The 14,248-nt window shown below is 34.7% G+C and overlaps 1 protein-coding gene across 6 annotated transcripts in view; it reads left to right on the forward strand.

Moving 5' to 3' along the window:
* PPIP5K2 (diphosphoinositol pentakisphosphate kinase 2) overlaps positions 1–14,248 on the forward strand; it is a 105,827-nt gene that overhangs the window by 25,070 nt on the left and 66,509 nt on the right. For all 6 annotated transcript variants that reach the window (XM_010831976.1, XM_010831975.1, XM_010831978.1 and 3 more), the window contains 5 exons: positions 5,046–5,432; positions 8,353–8,548; positions 11,167–11,257; positions 12,357–12,442; positions 13,503–13,657. In XM_010831976.1, coding sequence (XP_010830278.1) covers positions 5,301–5,432; positions 8,353–8,548; positions 11,167–11,257; positions 12,357–12,442; positions 13,503–13,657 — 660 coding nt within the window. In that variant the 5' untranslated portion in view covers positions 5,046–5,300. The remainder of the gene's footprint in view (positions 1–5,045; positions 5,433–8,352; positions 8,549–11,166; positions 11,258–12,356; positions 12,443–13,502; positions 13,658–14,248) is intronic.

A 14,248-nucleotide genomic window follows, 5' to 3' on the forward strand; every position in this document is an offset into this window, starting at 1 on the left:
AATTAAAAAAAGATAGCCGCAATTCACTGAGTTCTTGAGTGTCCCAAGTGCTTTACGTCTTTTCTTGTGAACTTCTCTGAACGATTCCATGAGGTGAATTAGACTGTTATTCTCATTTGACAGGTAGGAACTAAGGCTCATCTCTAAGCCTCACTTAACTTGCCCTAGTAAATTTTTGCTGCTAGTAAACGTTCGAACCTGTATTGAAAAGCCGGCTTTTCAGACTTCAACAATCTGAATTTTTTTAAACTATTACATTACCTTTGTCCTACCAGTATGCGTCGTGGCTTCCAGTTTCTTCACTAATGTTCTCAGTAGCTGAAAGTATTGCTAAGAAAAATATTTGAGATTTCTATTTGTGTCTGACGACCGACACAAGCTGTTTTCATGGAGCTTTACTATTCTGAGGCAGAATTAAATAATTCAGAAGCCAAAATAATTTACTTGGCCTTGTTTAAAGCAAGTGATTAAATGGTTGGGCAGAAGGTGCAGATTGTATCAAATCAAAGCTTGCTGTTTAAGTTTTAAACTCCTGACTTGCAGGGTAGTTGTTGTGAGGGTGTTAAATTTAGCAATTGGTGGAACACTTATTTATTGGTGGAACATTTATTTCACACAAATAAATGCTATGTAAAAGTACTGGGAATATATAGATGACATCTTTGTTCTTTAAAAGCATCCATTCAACTACATTTGAACAGTGCGGTAGAACCATTGATTTTCTTACGTGGAAATGATATTGTGGTTATGTAATGATTTCTTTGGAAGGAATGATGCTAAAGCTGAAACTGCAGTACTTTGGCCACCTCATGCGAAGAGTTGACTCATTGGAAAAGACTCTGATGCTGGGAGGGATTGGGGGCAGGAGGAGAAGGGGACGACAGGGGATGAGATGGCTGGATGGCATCACTGACTTGATGGAGGTGAGTCTGAGTGAACTCCGGGAGTTGGTGATGGACAGGGAGGCCTGGCGTGCTGCGATTCATGGAGTCGCAAAGAGTCGGACACGATTGAGCGACTGAAGTGAACTGAAGAGCATGCCCTTGCTTTTAGGAGATGCATACTAAAGTATTTAGAGGTGACATGTGTTGATGTCAACAGCTTAGATGATAGAGCCGTTGTTGAGTCCAGTGGTGGGTATATAGGAGTTTATAGTAAGCTGTTCTTTCAATTTCTCTGAATATTTGAAAATTTTCACAAAAAGCTGGGGAAGAAAATCATAACTCTAGTGGAAACATTAACATAGATCCAGAATGCTATGGAGCATAAAGGATGGGAGAGGGTGCTGATGTGTATTTGAGGGTTGGCAGGGGTGTGACTCGGAAAAGGCAGTGGCACCCCACTCCAGTACTCTTGCCTGGAAAATCCCATGGATGGAGGAGCCTGGTGGGCTACAGTCCATGGGGTCGCTGAGAGTCGGACACGACTGAGCGACTTCACTTTCACTTTTCACTCTTATGCATTGGAGAAGGAAATGGCAACCCATTCTAGTGTTCTTGCCTTGAGAATCCCAGGGACAGGGAAGCCTGGTGAGCTGCCGTCTATTGGGTCGCACAGAGTCCGACACGATGAATCGACTTAGCAGCAGCAGCAGCAGCAGCAGGGGTGTGACTTCCAGGCTCTTAGTTTAGTGGTTTACCAAGCCCTCCAAGTGATTGCAACGCAATATAGAGTTTGAGAACCAATGCTTTTGAGTGTGGATACTTCAGTAGCACGTACTAATTTCAAATTTAGAAGTCAGCCTTAAGAGGTATTTGTGTTTTGCACAAAATAAACAGATTACCAAATCTGGCTGTACATTGATTTGCTAAAATATAGATTATCTGGTTAAGAAATGCTTCTGCAGAAGATTTGTGGTAGATCTAGTAACTGTGGTTTTTACAGATATTCCCAGGTAATTCTGATGTAGCCAGTCCTTTATGGGACTATTGCTATAGAAAGAATCTTAAAAATGGGAAAGGCTCAACTCTGATATTTGTATAATATAATGTCTTTAAAGTAAAACAGTTACATGTTTTGGGATTTATGACAGAGGATGTAGGTTGATTGAAATACTCTATAATGCGTAAATGCATATGCTATATTTGGTTTATCAGGGATTCAGGTGAAATAGCAATTCATTTAGAATGTCTTGGATCTCCTGTCATGTCCATGCGATCTCATCCTGTGCTTCATTTTACCTTCCACTGGGTAGGGGGAACAAAAAATAGATTTATTTCATACTTTTAGTTTTATAAGTATTTATTAAGTATGTGTAATGCTGTGATAAGGACTATGGAGTCCTGATTTTCCCCTAAAGTGTTTATGACGGTCTTTGGACCTGGATTTGATTTGTTTTTACAACTCTTATTGATTGTGTGATTACAGTTGAATTTCTTGAACTTTCTATGCTTCATGTGAACCTCATTTATAATGATGGACATTTATGTACTGCAAGCATTTATCAAATGAGGAAAATATCTCTAATCCTAGGATTGCTGAGAATAATTGCTAAATCACAAAGTCATAACTGCTTCCAAACTTTCTTTCTTGTTAGAGCATGCATAGAAAATGATAGTGTTTGTGCAATGTTTCCAGGAAAAACTGAGAGAGCAGTGTTGGAGGCAACTGGCCAGGGGGTTCCAGGTGCCAAAAATGCTGAGGCAATTTTTTGGGCATATGCTTGAAGTATTGATTCATGATGAAGCTATGTCTTGGGAGGCTCTGGGTTAACATATTACTTACCGGATAGCAATGTTGAATAAATGCTCATTCTCTTGAAGCTTATCATGGGATATACGTAACCAAAACAGTTAAATAATGCCAAGGTTGCAGGTGACCAAAGGTCAAAGTGAATGATTCAGAGAAAAAATCTTGGCAATTGTTAAGGAAAGGTTTGTTAGGTACTTGATGTTTGATGTGCCAAGCATCAAGAAGACAAGGCTCTGCTTCATCACTTCTGTTTTTAGCAGATCATCAGATTTCCTATAATAATAGCATGCTCTCATACGGCACAAACACATGTTTTGCTTACTGTGTGCTTCCATTGTCCTACACTCCCCCTTCTTTTTTTGAGTTGTACACTGGTTCTCAAAGTCAGCTGCACATTAGAATCTGAGGAGCCATAAAAGTGCCTGGGCCCTTCTCCCAAATGTTTGGATAAAATTGGTATGGAATATTGCCTGAGCAGTGGGATATAAAACCTTTTAAAATATAACTTAATCTGTCAAACGACTTGAAAGATAGGTACAATTTACTGAGGCTCTGAGAGGTTAATTAACTTGCTCACGGTCACACAGCTGCTGGAATTAAGATTCATCATCAAGTCTTTTTGGCTCCAGAATCCACACTTTTAACCACTAGCCTGTTCAGTCCATTTCTGGTATTTGTAAGTATCGTTCATATATCAAAAGAGAAACAAAAAAGAAGGCCTTTGCCTACCTTTATAGCAAAGCCCTTCTAAAGAATTGTCAGTATATCTTGCCTCTACTTCTCCCATTCTCTTAAATCCAGTCACATTTAATAAAATTGAAAACTGTCACTGTGGTTTCTCAGTCCTCTATGCATCCTAGTTACTTTTCCAACTGTATTTCCTGCCATTTTTTCTTTATTTTCTTGCTCTGCTCCAGCTGCAGTGGTCTCCTTACTTTTCCTTGGTCATGGGAAATATGCCAAGTATTTATCTGTTTTAGGACCTTTATAGTTTGTTTCTTACCTGGAATGCTCTTATCATATAACTCCATGACTGGTTTCCTCATTTAATTCAGATTTCTACTCAAATATTACTGAGGTCTTCCTAACATACATTTATTTGTTGATTTGTGTGTTGTCTCTCTCCAAATGAGTGAATGAGACATTCAGACCTAAACTCATAATAAGATGGGGGACATACATTTATATACTTGAAGCAGTGTTGAAGACAATTTAAGCGAAGAGAAGGGGACAAATAAATCATTAATTAATACTCTTGGAAGAAATGTACAGGATACACATTTTTCTCCAAAAGCATATTTCTACTCACACATAATACATGTATAAAGTAGCTCAAACATTTGGGAAAATATATTGTAAAGGGACTAGTAGTAAATACAACCCAGTAATTCCATAACTAAAAACTACATTTAGTAGTTCCGCCACTGGGTCATGGTATTATTGATCTCTAAAATTTCATTTTTATGTACTCTAGACTTTTCATGATGGACACTAATTAATTTTGAAAATTAATTTTCAACTCTGCCTGTAGAACAGGATTTTTATTGCTTCATTAGAGTAGCTAAATTAGGAAAAAAGTACAATTTTAAAGTAATGCCATAAAGTGTGTACATATATACATACTCGGAGGAGGCAATGGCACCCCACTTCAGTACTTTTGTCTGGAAAATCCCTGTCCATTACCAACTCCCTGAGTCCACCCAAGTATACAATACAGTGATTCACAATTTTTAAAGGTTGTATTTCATTTATAGTTATTATACAGTATTGCAAAAGAGTTTTTGGCGCTAAAAGTTTAAGAGCTGCTGTTATAATGAAATCTTGTTTTCGTTCTAATATTGTTTTGTTGATTTATATATGAGACCAAAATGCAGAATGGTTATGGTTCCCAAAAAACCTGTTTGCAGATTGAACTTTTACAAATTGAAGCCTTTTAGAAATTTATTTAATGTAATTTTAGATTGTTATATAGTTGTCAGTCGTTTTTAAGCCTGCATTATATTTCATCTGTTTTTTGCCATGCTCTTCAGATATTACTACACTGTGTCCAGAGGGATTTGTCTTTTTATGATTTTGTTATAATTTGAGTAATTTTCTCTTAATTCATTAGGCATTTTTAGACTTGAGGAATTTAGTGTAGTCTTTTTTTTAATCTTATTATCTTGTATCATCTTTGTCAAATATTCAGTATGTATATTGAAGATGAGAGTATAAATTTCTCAAATTTATGAGAGAAAGTGTCTTTTCATTTGTAAATCAAGTTATTGGTAATGATTTTACAAATGTCAAAGTTATTTTTACTTGAGTATTTTTGAAGTACAGTCTCCAAAATTAATTTTTTCATTGCCTTTTAGGTAAAAGGATTGCCATATCAACTCACTGAAGAAGTAGCCTCACTATCTTTGTCTTTTAAACTGCATCAACAATGAAGTAATGATATCTGAGAACAAATGAACACTTGCCAACTAACTGTCATCACACGTTCAAGTGATTGTATAAGCAGAAACAAGCTGCAACAGACCCATGTGTCAGTTAGTATAGAGAGAATGCTTTTTTCAGGTACTGTGTATTTAGAAACAGTTTTAGCATAGCACGTTTAAATTATATTTATGTCAAATGAAATAAAAATGAGTGAAGCCCCCAGATTCTTTGTTGGACCTGAAGATACAGAAATAAACGCTGGAAATTATCGACACTTCTTCCACCATGCAGATGAAGATGAGGAGGAGGAAGATGAGTCTGTAAGTGTTTGCTTGAAGACCAATAAGCTTTTTACTGATCACTGTGAAGGGGAATTGATATCATTGTCTTAAACAGGGAAGACTTTTTTTTTTCCAACATTGAATTTGGAAATTTTTAAACTGAAAAAACGTACTGTGTTTCATTAGTAACACTATTGACTCTATAGTGCTTCAGGAAGACAATTAGAGGTCACATTTCTAAGTTGTTTCATAATGACTATTTTAGTATCTTTCAGTGGTATGCCTTGTATAACACAGGGCTGGGGAGAAAAAGTGACAAGGACAAAGAGTAACCAGGGCCATAAGTGAAAAGAGTTCCGGAGAAGGCAATGGCACCCCACTCCCGTACTCTTGCCTGGAAAATCCTATGGACGGAGGAGCCTGGTGGGCTGCAGTCCATGTGGTTGCTAAGAGTTGGACACGACTGAGCGACTTCACTTTCACTTTTCACTTTCATGCATTGGAGAAGGAAATGGCAACCCACTCCAGTGTTCTTGCCTGGAGAATCCCAGGGACGGGGGAGCCTGATGGGCTGCCTTCTGTGGGGTCGCACAGAGTCGGACACGACTGACATGACTTAGCAGGAGCAGCAGAAGTACATAACAAATATATCAAGAATAAAGGTCCTAAAGAAGACAGCTTAACCCAGTTCATTAAGTTTGCCATGTTGTCAACACAAGTGGTGCTTATTAACCTGAAGCTATCCCTATTAACTATTCAGAAGTCTAAACTGTGTAGCTAGGAGAAACTACCTCAAGAATCTATGGGAGTTTGTATGTGTATAAACCATACCAAATCTTAAACATTTATTATGTTTATTTTGCTATAGTTAGCTCAACATTTTTATTGCTCATCATTTTTGTCTCTTGACATGTATAGAACTGATTTAAAATACAAACTTAAAATATGTTTTTCTTATATTCCCAATTGAAAAGAGAATTTCATTTTAAAACAAAAATGTGTTATACTTGATTTAAGTAGTAAAAATGTACTAAAAATAGTTATTAGATGACTTCAAATATTGTCATAGTTATTTAGTAACAGCTTTCACGGTGCAGTTACACATATTTGAAATGCAAAATCAGGCTGTCACCCGTTTAAAATCTATCCCACCCCACATCTCACCCCTAGGAAAAAAGCGATGATTTTCAAACTTCATATCAGCTAAAACTTCTTCATCTAAAGTCTCATGTTGAAGTCCAGTAACATAAAAGGAGAGCTTCTCTGACTGACTTAGACTGGAAAGTACTATTGATTCTGCCTCTGCTACCCTCACCTCTTTGTTAGAGTTCTTCTGAGCACATTGAGAATAGCACTGGTAAATCATGTCGAGTCTTCTTCCATGTAAGGACTTTTATTTCTCCTATGTCTAGAACTGCACTTGTCTGTCTTCTCTTCTGCCTTTTATGTTTTGGCAATATCAGATTATTTCCCACATACTCCATCTTGTCCTGTGCCTCTCTACTATTTTAAGTACTCCTTGACCTCTATGAAATGTCTCTCCTTTTTGGATACCTTGTGAATGATTTTTTATTCTTCAAAACCTCAGATTTCATGTTGTTTGTTCTTTTCCCTCTCCTTGGCTCTTTTTCCTGTGAGGAACTTGAATGTTTCTTCATCAGTACTACTTCTATACTTTGATGTCTATACTTCTATTATCATCATGAACTGTATTACTGTGTTCCCTGTTAGATTCAAAGCGCTTGAAGACAGGTAGTTCCTATATATGTAACGCTTCAGTGTTTAGCATAGTTCTTGGAAGACTGGTATTAATTAAACTGAGTTCACATTGGTGGTGCATAGTTGTTACTTCTGAGGAGCTTGATTTGGTTCATTTGACCAGTAGGTTGAGGAAATGATATGTTCTGGATTGTTCTGTTTTTAAGATATCAAAGATGTTAGGTTGAGTACTCTTGTTGACTGGGGAAGTCTACGTTAGGAACATCATAATGCGATGTGTCAAGGCTTTTGATCAGGAAAGAACTGAAGAAGAACATAAAAGTGAATGATCAGAGAGTGAAAGCAGATCCTAGGGAGGTTAGGATTTACAGTCTTTGGTAACATCAAATCCAGTACCAATTTTGAACTCTAAATTTCATGAGTGACAGGAGGCAATAAACAAACAGTGCTAAGCATGAAGAACAATTCATGTGTTATCCAGTGTTACTTTTAGATTTATAATAAGAAAGTCTAGTGAAATACTTTTGAGCCCAGATTATAATGTCATATGAAATACAGAAGAGAGAAGACCTGAAATAGAATGCAAAGCAAAGACCTTAGGATGAATCTTGAATAATTCTAGAACCTCATAAGTTGTTTCTGTATTCTGCATTTTAAATTTCAGGCTGAATCATGGCATTTGAGCTGTCGCAAGGGTGCTTGAGATGAGCAACCCTGTAAACTAGTTATGTTGAGTATGAAGATTTGGGTGTCAAGAGCATACACACCTCTGTTTAGCAGTGTGGCTTTCTCTAGAATTTCCTTTTAAGTTTTTATTGGTGATCAACATACATTCAATCTACAAAAGTAGTTTAACACTGCATAGCTTTGTAATGAGAACTTCTTATTTTAGGGAAGAGAGTTCTTTATCTCTCTCCCATTGTCCTTTTTATTTTAGGCCTTGCTCTGTTTTGGTGTGAAGAAGGCAAATAAATGCCTGAGCCACTTAAAAAAGTATTTAAGTTTGAAAACTAAATGAAAATTGTAGTGGTGTTCTGAAACTCAAAAAAAAATTTTCCAGACCTTTGTATAAACCTATTTTTTTGTAACAACAATATAATCTTGAAAAAGGTCCGTTTGGTTAATTTGTCACTTCTATTGATTCATTGCATGCTTTATCTACTGCTGAGAGAGATTTAAAATAGCTGTACTTTGGAGATGTTATCAAGTCAACCTTCTTTTTGTTTTCTTTTTGTTTTAGCCTCCGGAAAGGCAGATTGTGGTTGGAATATGTTCCATGGCAAAGAAATCCAAATCCAAACCAATGAAGGAAATTCTCGAACGGATCTCCTTATTTAAATATATCACAGTAGTAGTATTTGAAGAGGATGTTATTTTGAATGAACCAGTGGAAAACTGGCCTTTGTGTGATTGTCTTATTTCTTTTCATTCTAAAGGTATTAAAAAAACAGGGAGGGAAACCTCTTCATTCTCTGACTATAAAACTAATAGATAAAATAGAAAAATAAAATTAAACTCACCTAGTCTCACAGATAAGTGATATTAACATTTTGATATATTTCCAGTCTTTTTTCTGTGTTTATTTTTTAAAAACACATTTAATGTTATAATGTATTTGTAATTGTATATTTAATTTTTAACCTAATTACATCAAGCAGGTTTCTCCTTTTATCTCATTCGTCAAAAAAGCTAGTTTTTCATGGTATGATCATGTATCATCCTGTGGATGTAATATATTATGCTTAACCAATATCCTAAAAGTAAGATGGTTTTTCAGTTTTTACTATTAAAAATAGGGTTGTGATGAACTTTTGAATGTATATCTTTGTTTGCAACTCTTAAGTTTCTTGGAATAAATTACTGATTTTTGAGTATTATAAACCAATATGTTTTACCATACAGAAAATGATCTATCATTTCTCCTATACTTATTCATACTTTATCTCTTAAGAACATAATATTTGAATTTTTATTTTGTTTGCTGTTTTTTATAAATCACACTGAAATAGCAATTAAGCTTAGGTATTACTTCATAGTTTGGGCTTCCCTGGTGGCTCTGATGGTAAATAATCCGCCTGCAATGCCAGAGACCTGGGTTCGATCCCTGGGTTGGGAAGATCTCCTGGAGAAGGGAATGGCAACCCACTCTAGTACTCTGGCCTGGAGAATCCCATGGACAGAGGAGCCTGGTGGGCTACAGTCCATCAGTCACAGAGTCAGACAAAGTGCACTAATCAAAAGTTATTAAGTGTATATCTGAAAATTTATAACCGAAGAATCTGAGTTTTCACTTAGAACTCTAAAATATATGCACTCATATAATAAATGTATTCACATTAAATCATTTTTGTTACCAAACTATGTGACCTCCAGTTGTGTTAAAGTTTCACTGTAATTAGGTGTTTAAAAAGCATTGCCTTTAGCAATAAGGGGATGCAGCAGGTTAAAACTGTATTCCCGTAGAGGAGATATGTATCGATTTTCATTATTTCATGTAGAAGCCAAAGCCCTGGTCTTCTTTACAGACTGAAGGTACTCATTCCAGAGAATCTTAAAAGTTTGCTTAACCTGGAGGGTAAGGTGTTCTTCTCTTGCTATCACATGGTTCTTCATATTTATTAAGTAAAAATTGGTTATTTGCTTATAAAATCTAGCTGCTACTTAAGGTCATATCCCGTATGCTGTCTCTTTAACAGCAGCAAAAGCAGGGTAATGACTATATAGGGTTTTCTTATTTCCTGAATTCTGTTAGAAGGCTTCAAACCATAGACATTGTGATATCTTTACATTAAGTGATGAATTCTTAGTCATAATACTGGAAGGGTCTGTGATTTGTGGCCAAGTGATTCTTGGTATAGAGTATTTAAATGTTAATTTAGAAATAAATTTTTTTTTAACTAACCATAGTTTTGTTTTTTTTTAACTTCAGGTTTAACACTTCCTCTCTTAACTATTCTGATAATGCTACAAAATCGTGTCTTCACAGATACACTGCAGCACACTATAGTTAAATACCATGTGTGCCTGCTGACTGTTACCCTTTTCCTTAGAAAAGATGTATATTAAAATATTGTTACTTAGGGAATAATAAGTTAACATTTATTGAATATTTATTATGCAAGATACTGTAATAAATGTTTCATATGGACTATTTTATTTGATTTCCCAAAGACCTTTCTAGGTAAGACTGTTAAAATATTCCTTTACAGCTGGGAATTGGAGACTTAGAGATGTGAAATAAACTTGCCCAAGGTCACACAGCTAATGAAAGATAGAGTTAGGATTTGAACCCTAGTTTATGCTTTTAAGTTCTCATATCCTGCCATTCTTAATCATACATGTTGATGAATAGAATCGGAGTCTTTTAGTGTCAATACAGAAAGTGAAATATAACCATTAAAATAATTTAAAATCTCTTATTATATCTGCTTTTTGATTTTTCATTGTAATTAGTAATTTTACCAAAGTCTAGAAATTTTAAGAACTTAATTGGTGTGTTAACATTGACCTAGTATCAATAACAGCAAGCATGTTCTCATATATTTTATATTTAGAGCATGTCTGTTGAATATAAATTAATTTTTTCTTTTGCTGTTTTTAAAGATGCCTCAGTTTTTGAATTATCAGCTAATTTGTGTGTATAGCATCAAAATATCTTTAGTGAGGAGTCACATAAACTTTTTAAAAAAGACCACCAGATGATTGTAATGCAATTGTGTTATTTATGTATAGATTTCTGTTTGTGTATGAGGTAGTCTTACCTTCTATCAGCTGACTTTGAAGCATCAACTAAACATATCAGAACTCTAAATGGAGTTACATAACTACTGGCTTGCTGTGCCTTACCAATCAAATTAAGAACAAATAAGATTTATTTAATAGTACAAGATAAATCAAGTTTTATGTGTTTATTATTCTATGTCTTATAAAAAACAGCTATATGCATAATGAAATTAGTCTTTTATGGGATGTGGCATAAATTAAAGTAGATTAAGTTAGAGATGTCAACTTATCTTGCGATTGTACAGAATATGTTAATAATATGTATTCTTAGGATTTCCACTGGACAAAGCAGTTGCCTATGCCAAACTCAGGAATCCATTTGTAATCAATGACTTGAATATGCAGTATCTCATACAAGATAGGTGAGTGGTTAAGTTGGCTGAAGTAAGGGAGGAAAATCAACATTTATTTAGTATCTACCTAAGCTGGCATGGTACCAGTGCTTTTATGTGTGTGTGTGTGTGTGTGTGTATATATATATATATATATGTAAATTTGTGGTATCTTTGAAATAATACTTAGTAATAAATATTTGTATCCAGTTTTATAGATGAAGAAACTATGGTAAAGTGGAACCATTTTGAGAAATATGTCCCTATGTATCTTAGCAATTCATTTAACAGATCAAAAGCATAGATATTTAAGAGAAATTGTAAAACACAAATGCATATATTGCATTTAATTGATGCTGTTAATGGCTACCCTTATAATTTCACTAGCGTTCTATTTTATTCTGTGTTAGCATTACAGTAAGAGGTTATATATAAGAAAATGCTATATAAAGTATAAGGTCTTATAGTTTTTCTATTTTTTTTCCTTTCTTAGCAATATTATTAATATCTGAAATTTTATAACATTTTTCCGAGGTTTTCATATTAATAGATGTCTATATATTACAAATGTAAATTTATGTGGGAGTGCATATGTGTCTCCATTCATTTTGAGAAATTTAGAAAATAAAATGAAGAAAGGCATTTAATTTAACCCTGCCACTGCATCTACCATATTTTTTCAGAAATTTAGAAAGCAATATATACATGCACTCACATTTTACAGAATTAGAATCAGTGTTCTCTTTAAAGACCATAAACATTTTTCCATGTCATTAAATATTTTTTGAATATAAGATTTTTAATACTTTAGGTGATATTTTGTCACTGTGATATAGCAACTTTAATTAGCTGTTTCTGTTTTATACATTTACATTCCCTCTTTTAAAAATTAGTATTTTAATATGCCACAGAAAGTTTTGTGCATACACTTTTATTCTAATATTGCTGAATATTTCCTTAGAATACATTTCTTCAGTATTTTAAATGACATTTGTTTACTTGTAAAGAAAGACTATATACATGACTTTTTTAGTGGTAGAAAAGTAGTAATATACTTTATGAATAGTACAGTAATATACTTATCATGAAACATTAGCAAAACAATAAGGGTATTCTCTTTTTCCTTCAGGAGAGAAGTGTATAGTATTCTTCAAGCTGAAGGTATTTTGCTTCCTCGTTATGCAATTTTGAACCGTGACCCAAATAATCCTAAAGGTAAGAGTAAGAGATTTTAAACAATCTCTCTTTTAAAAGTCTCTTACCAAAGACTTCTGAGCCACTCTCCTCTATAATTAAATAGAATTTAAACAACTTATGCATTCTATTCAATTTTTTTTTAAATGATCCAAATAGGCAATTAAATTTCAATTAAAATGGGACATTATGAGCTAGAAGGCTAACTATAACTAGGAGGTGTATATCATATATTTATTGGGTCTGTATTTGATATATCAGAATCATAAGGAATTTTTACATAATAAATTTGTATTGATTGGGGTAAGTGAGTGTATAACAGTTGAATTAAGTCTTAGAAACTTCATGCTAGTATGCCACAACTAAACTTCTAATGAGTAAGAATTTTGAAATATTAAAATTTTAAAGCACCTTTTGCTTCATTTTCCTGCTTATTTACAGCATAGCATGTAAGTTACACATAGTGTAAAAGGGCAAGGTAAATGCTTATTTGTTTTAATATTGAATGTTCTGATAACAGTATTTTGGGGGAATTTTAGTGACCATATTGTACATTAGAGCAACTTTGATTAAAACCCAGATACCAGCATTATAGCAGGTCCATTAGGTTTTTGAAGAATATAGTTCCTTATGTCATCATAGATAATAAATGCTGGTATACATCTGCATAAATATTTTTAATTAAAATCAAATCAAGGACTCCCCTGGTAGTCCATTGGTAAATAATCTCCCTGCCAACGCAGGAGTCAAGGGCTTGATCCCGGGTACAGGAAGGTTCCACGTGCCACAGAGCGACTAAGCCTGTGTGCCGCAACTCCTGAGCCCAGACACTGCAGCTGCCGAAGCCCACACACCCGGAGCCGTGCTCCGCCACAGGAGAAGCCAGCTGAGAGAGGAGGCCCGCGTGAGGCCGAAGACCCGGCGCAGTCACACACACACAAATCAGTGCATCATCCACAGTTCGGTTTCTCTGTAACCTCTGTTCTAGAGAACAAGTCCTCAATAATAATATTGTGGTTATATTATATCTAGGTACTAAGCAGTATGTAACTTTTTTCTTGCTATTATGTTTGATTTATAGAATGCAATCTGATTGAAGGGGAAGATCATGTAGAAGTAAATGGGGAAGTTTTCCAAAAGCCATTTGTAGAAAAGCCAGTCAGTGCAGAAGATCACAATGTTTACATTTATTATCCAACCTCTGCTGGTGGTGGAAGTCAAAGACTTTTTCGAAAGGTAAACTTTTGTTAGCCTAGTGACTACTGTTCTTTATACATTGTTGCATAAATTTTACTAAAAGTAATCAAGTATTTAGTAAAACTATGTTTAAGAATGTATCATTGAGAGAGAAATTAATGTCATCATTAGAGAAACAAGGCATCATTTTAGTTATTAAATTTACGTACAAAATACCAAGAAAGTTACTAGATCTTCTTTCTGCCTTCCATTTATGAATCTATCATATGAGAATTTCAGGTAAAGATCAGCATTTTTTTAGAAAAATGGCCTACAAATGAATAGTTCCTAGAAAAAATAATACATGAAAGTATGCTCAAAATTGCACCCATAATAAAAAAAGTAAATCAAGTCCAGAAGATAATGACATTAAATTACTTTTTGAATCAGCAAGATCAAAAAGATTGAGGTAGTTGGGAAACGAGCATAAGCCCAGACGTTGTTATCGCAGTATTTCTTCTAAAATATAACTTAGCAGTATGTCGGTATTAAACCCTGGAGAAGGAGATGGCAACCCACTCCAGTATTCTTGCCTGGAGAATCCCATGGACGGAGGAGACTGGGGGGCTACAGTCCACGGGGTCGCAAAAC

This window comes from Bison bison, unplaced genomic scaffold (genome assembly GCF_000754665.1).
Source record: "Bison bison bison isolate TAMUID 2011002044 unplaced genomic scaffold, Bison_UMD1.0 scf7180017864533, whole genome shotgun sequence".
In the NCBI taxonomy this organism is placed as follows: Eukaryota; Metazoa; Chordata; class Mammalia; order Artiodactyla; family Bovidae; genus Bison; species Bison bison.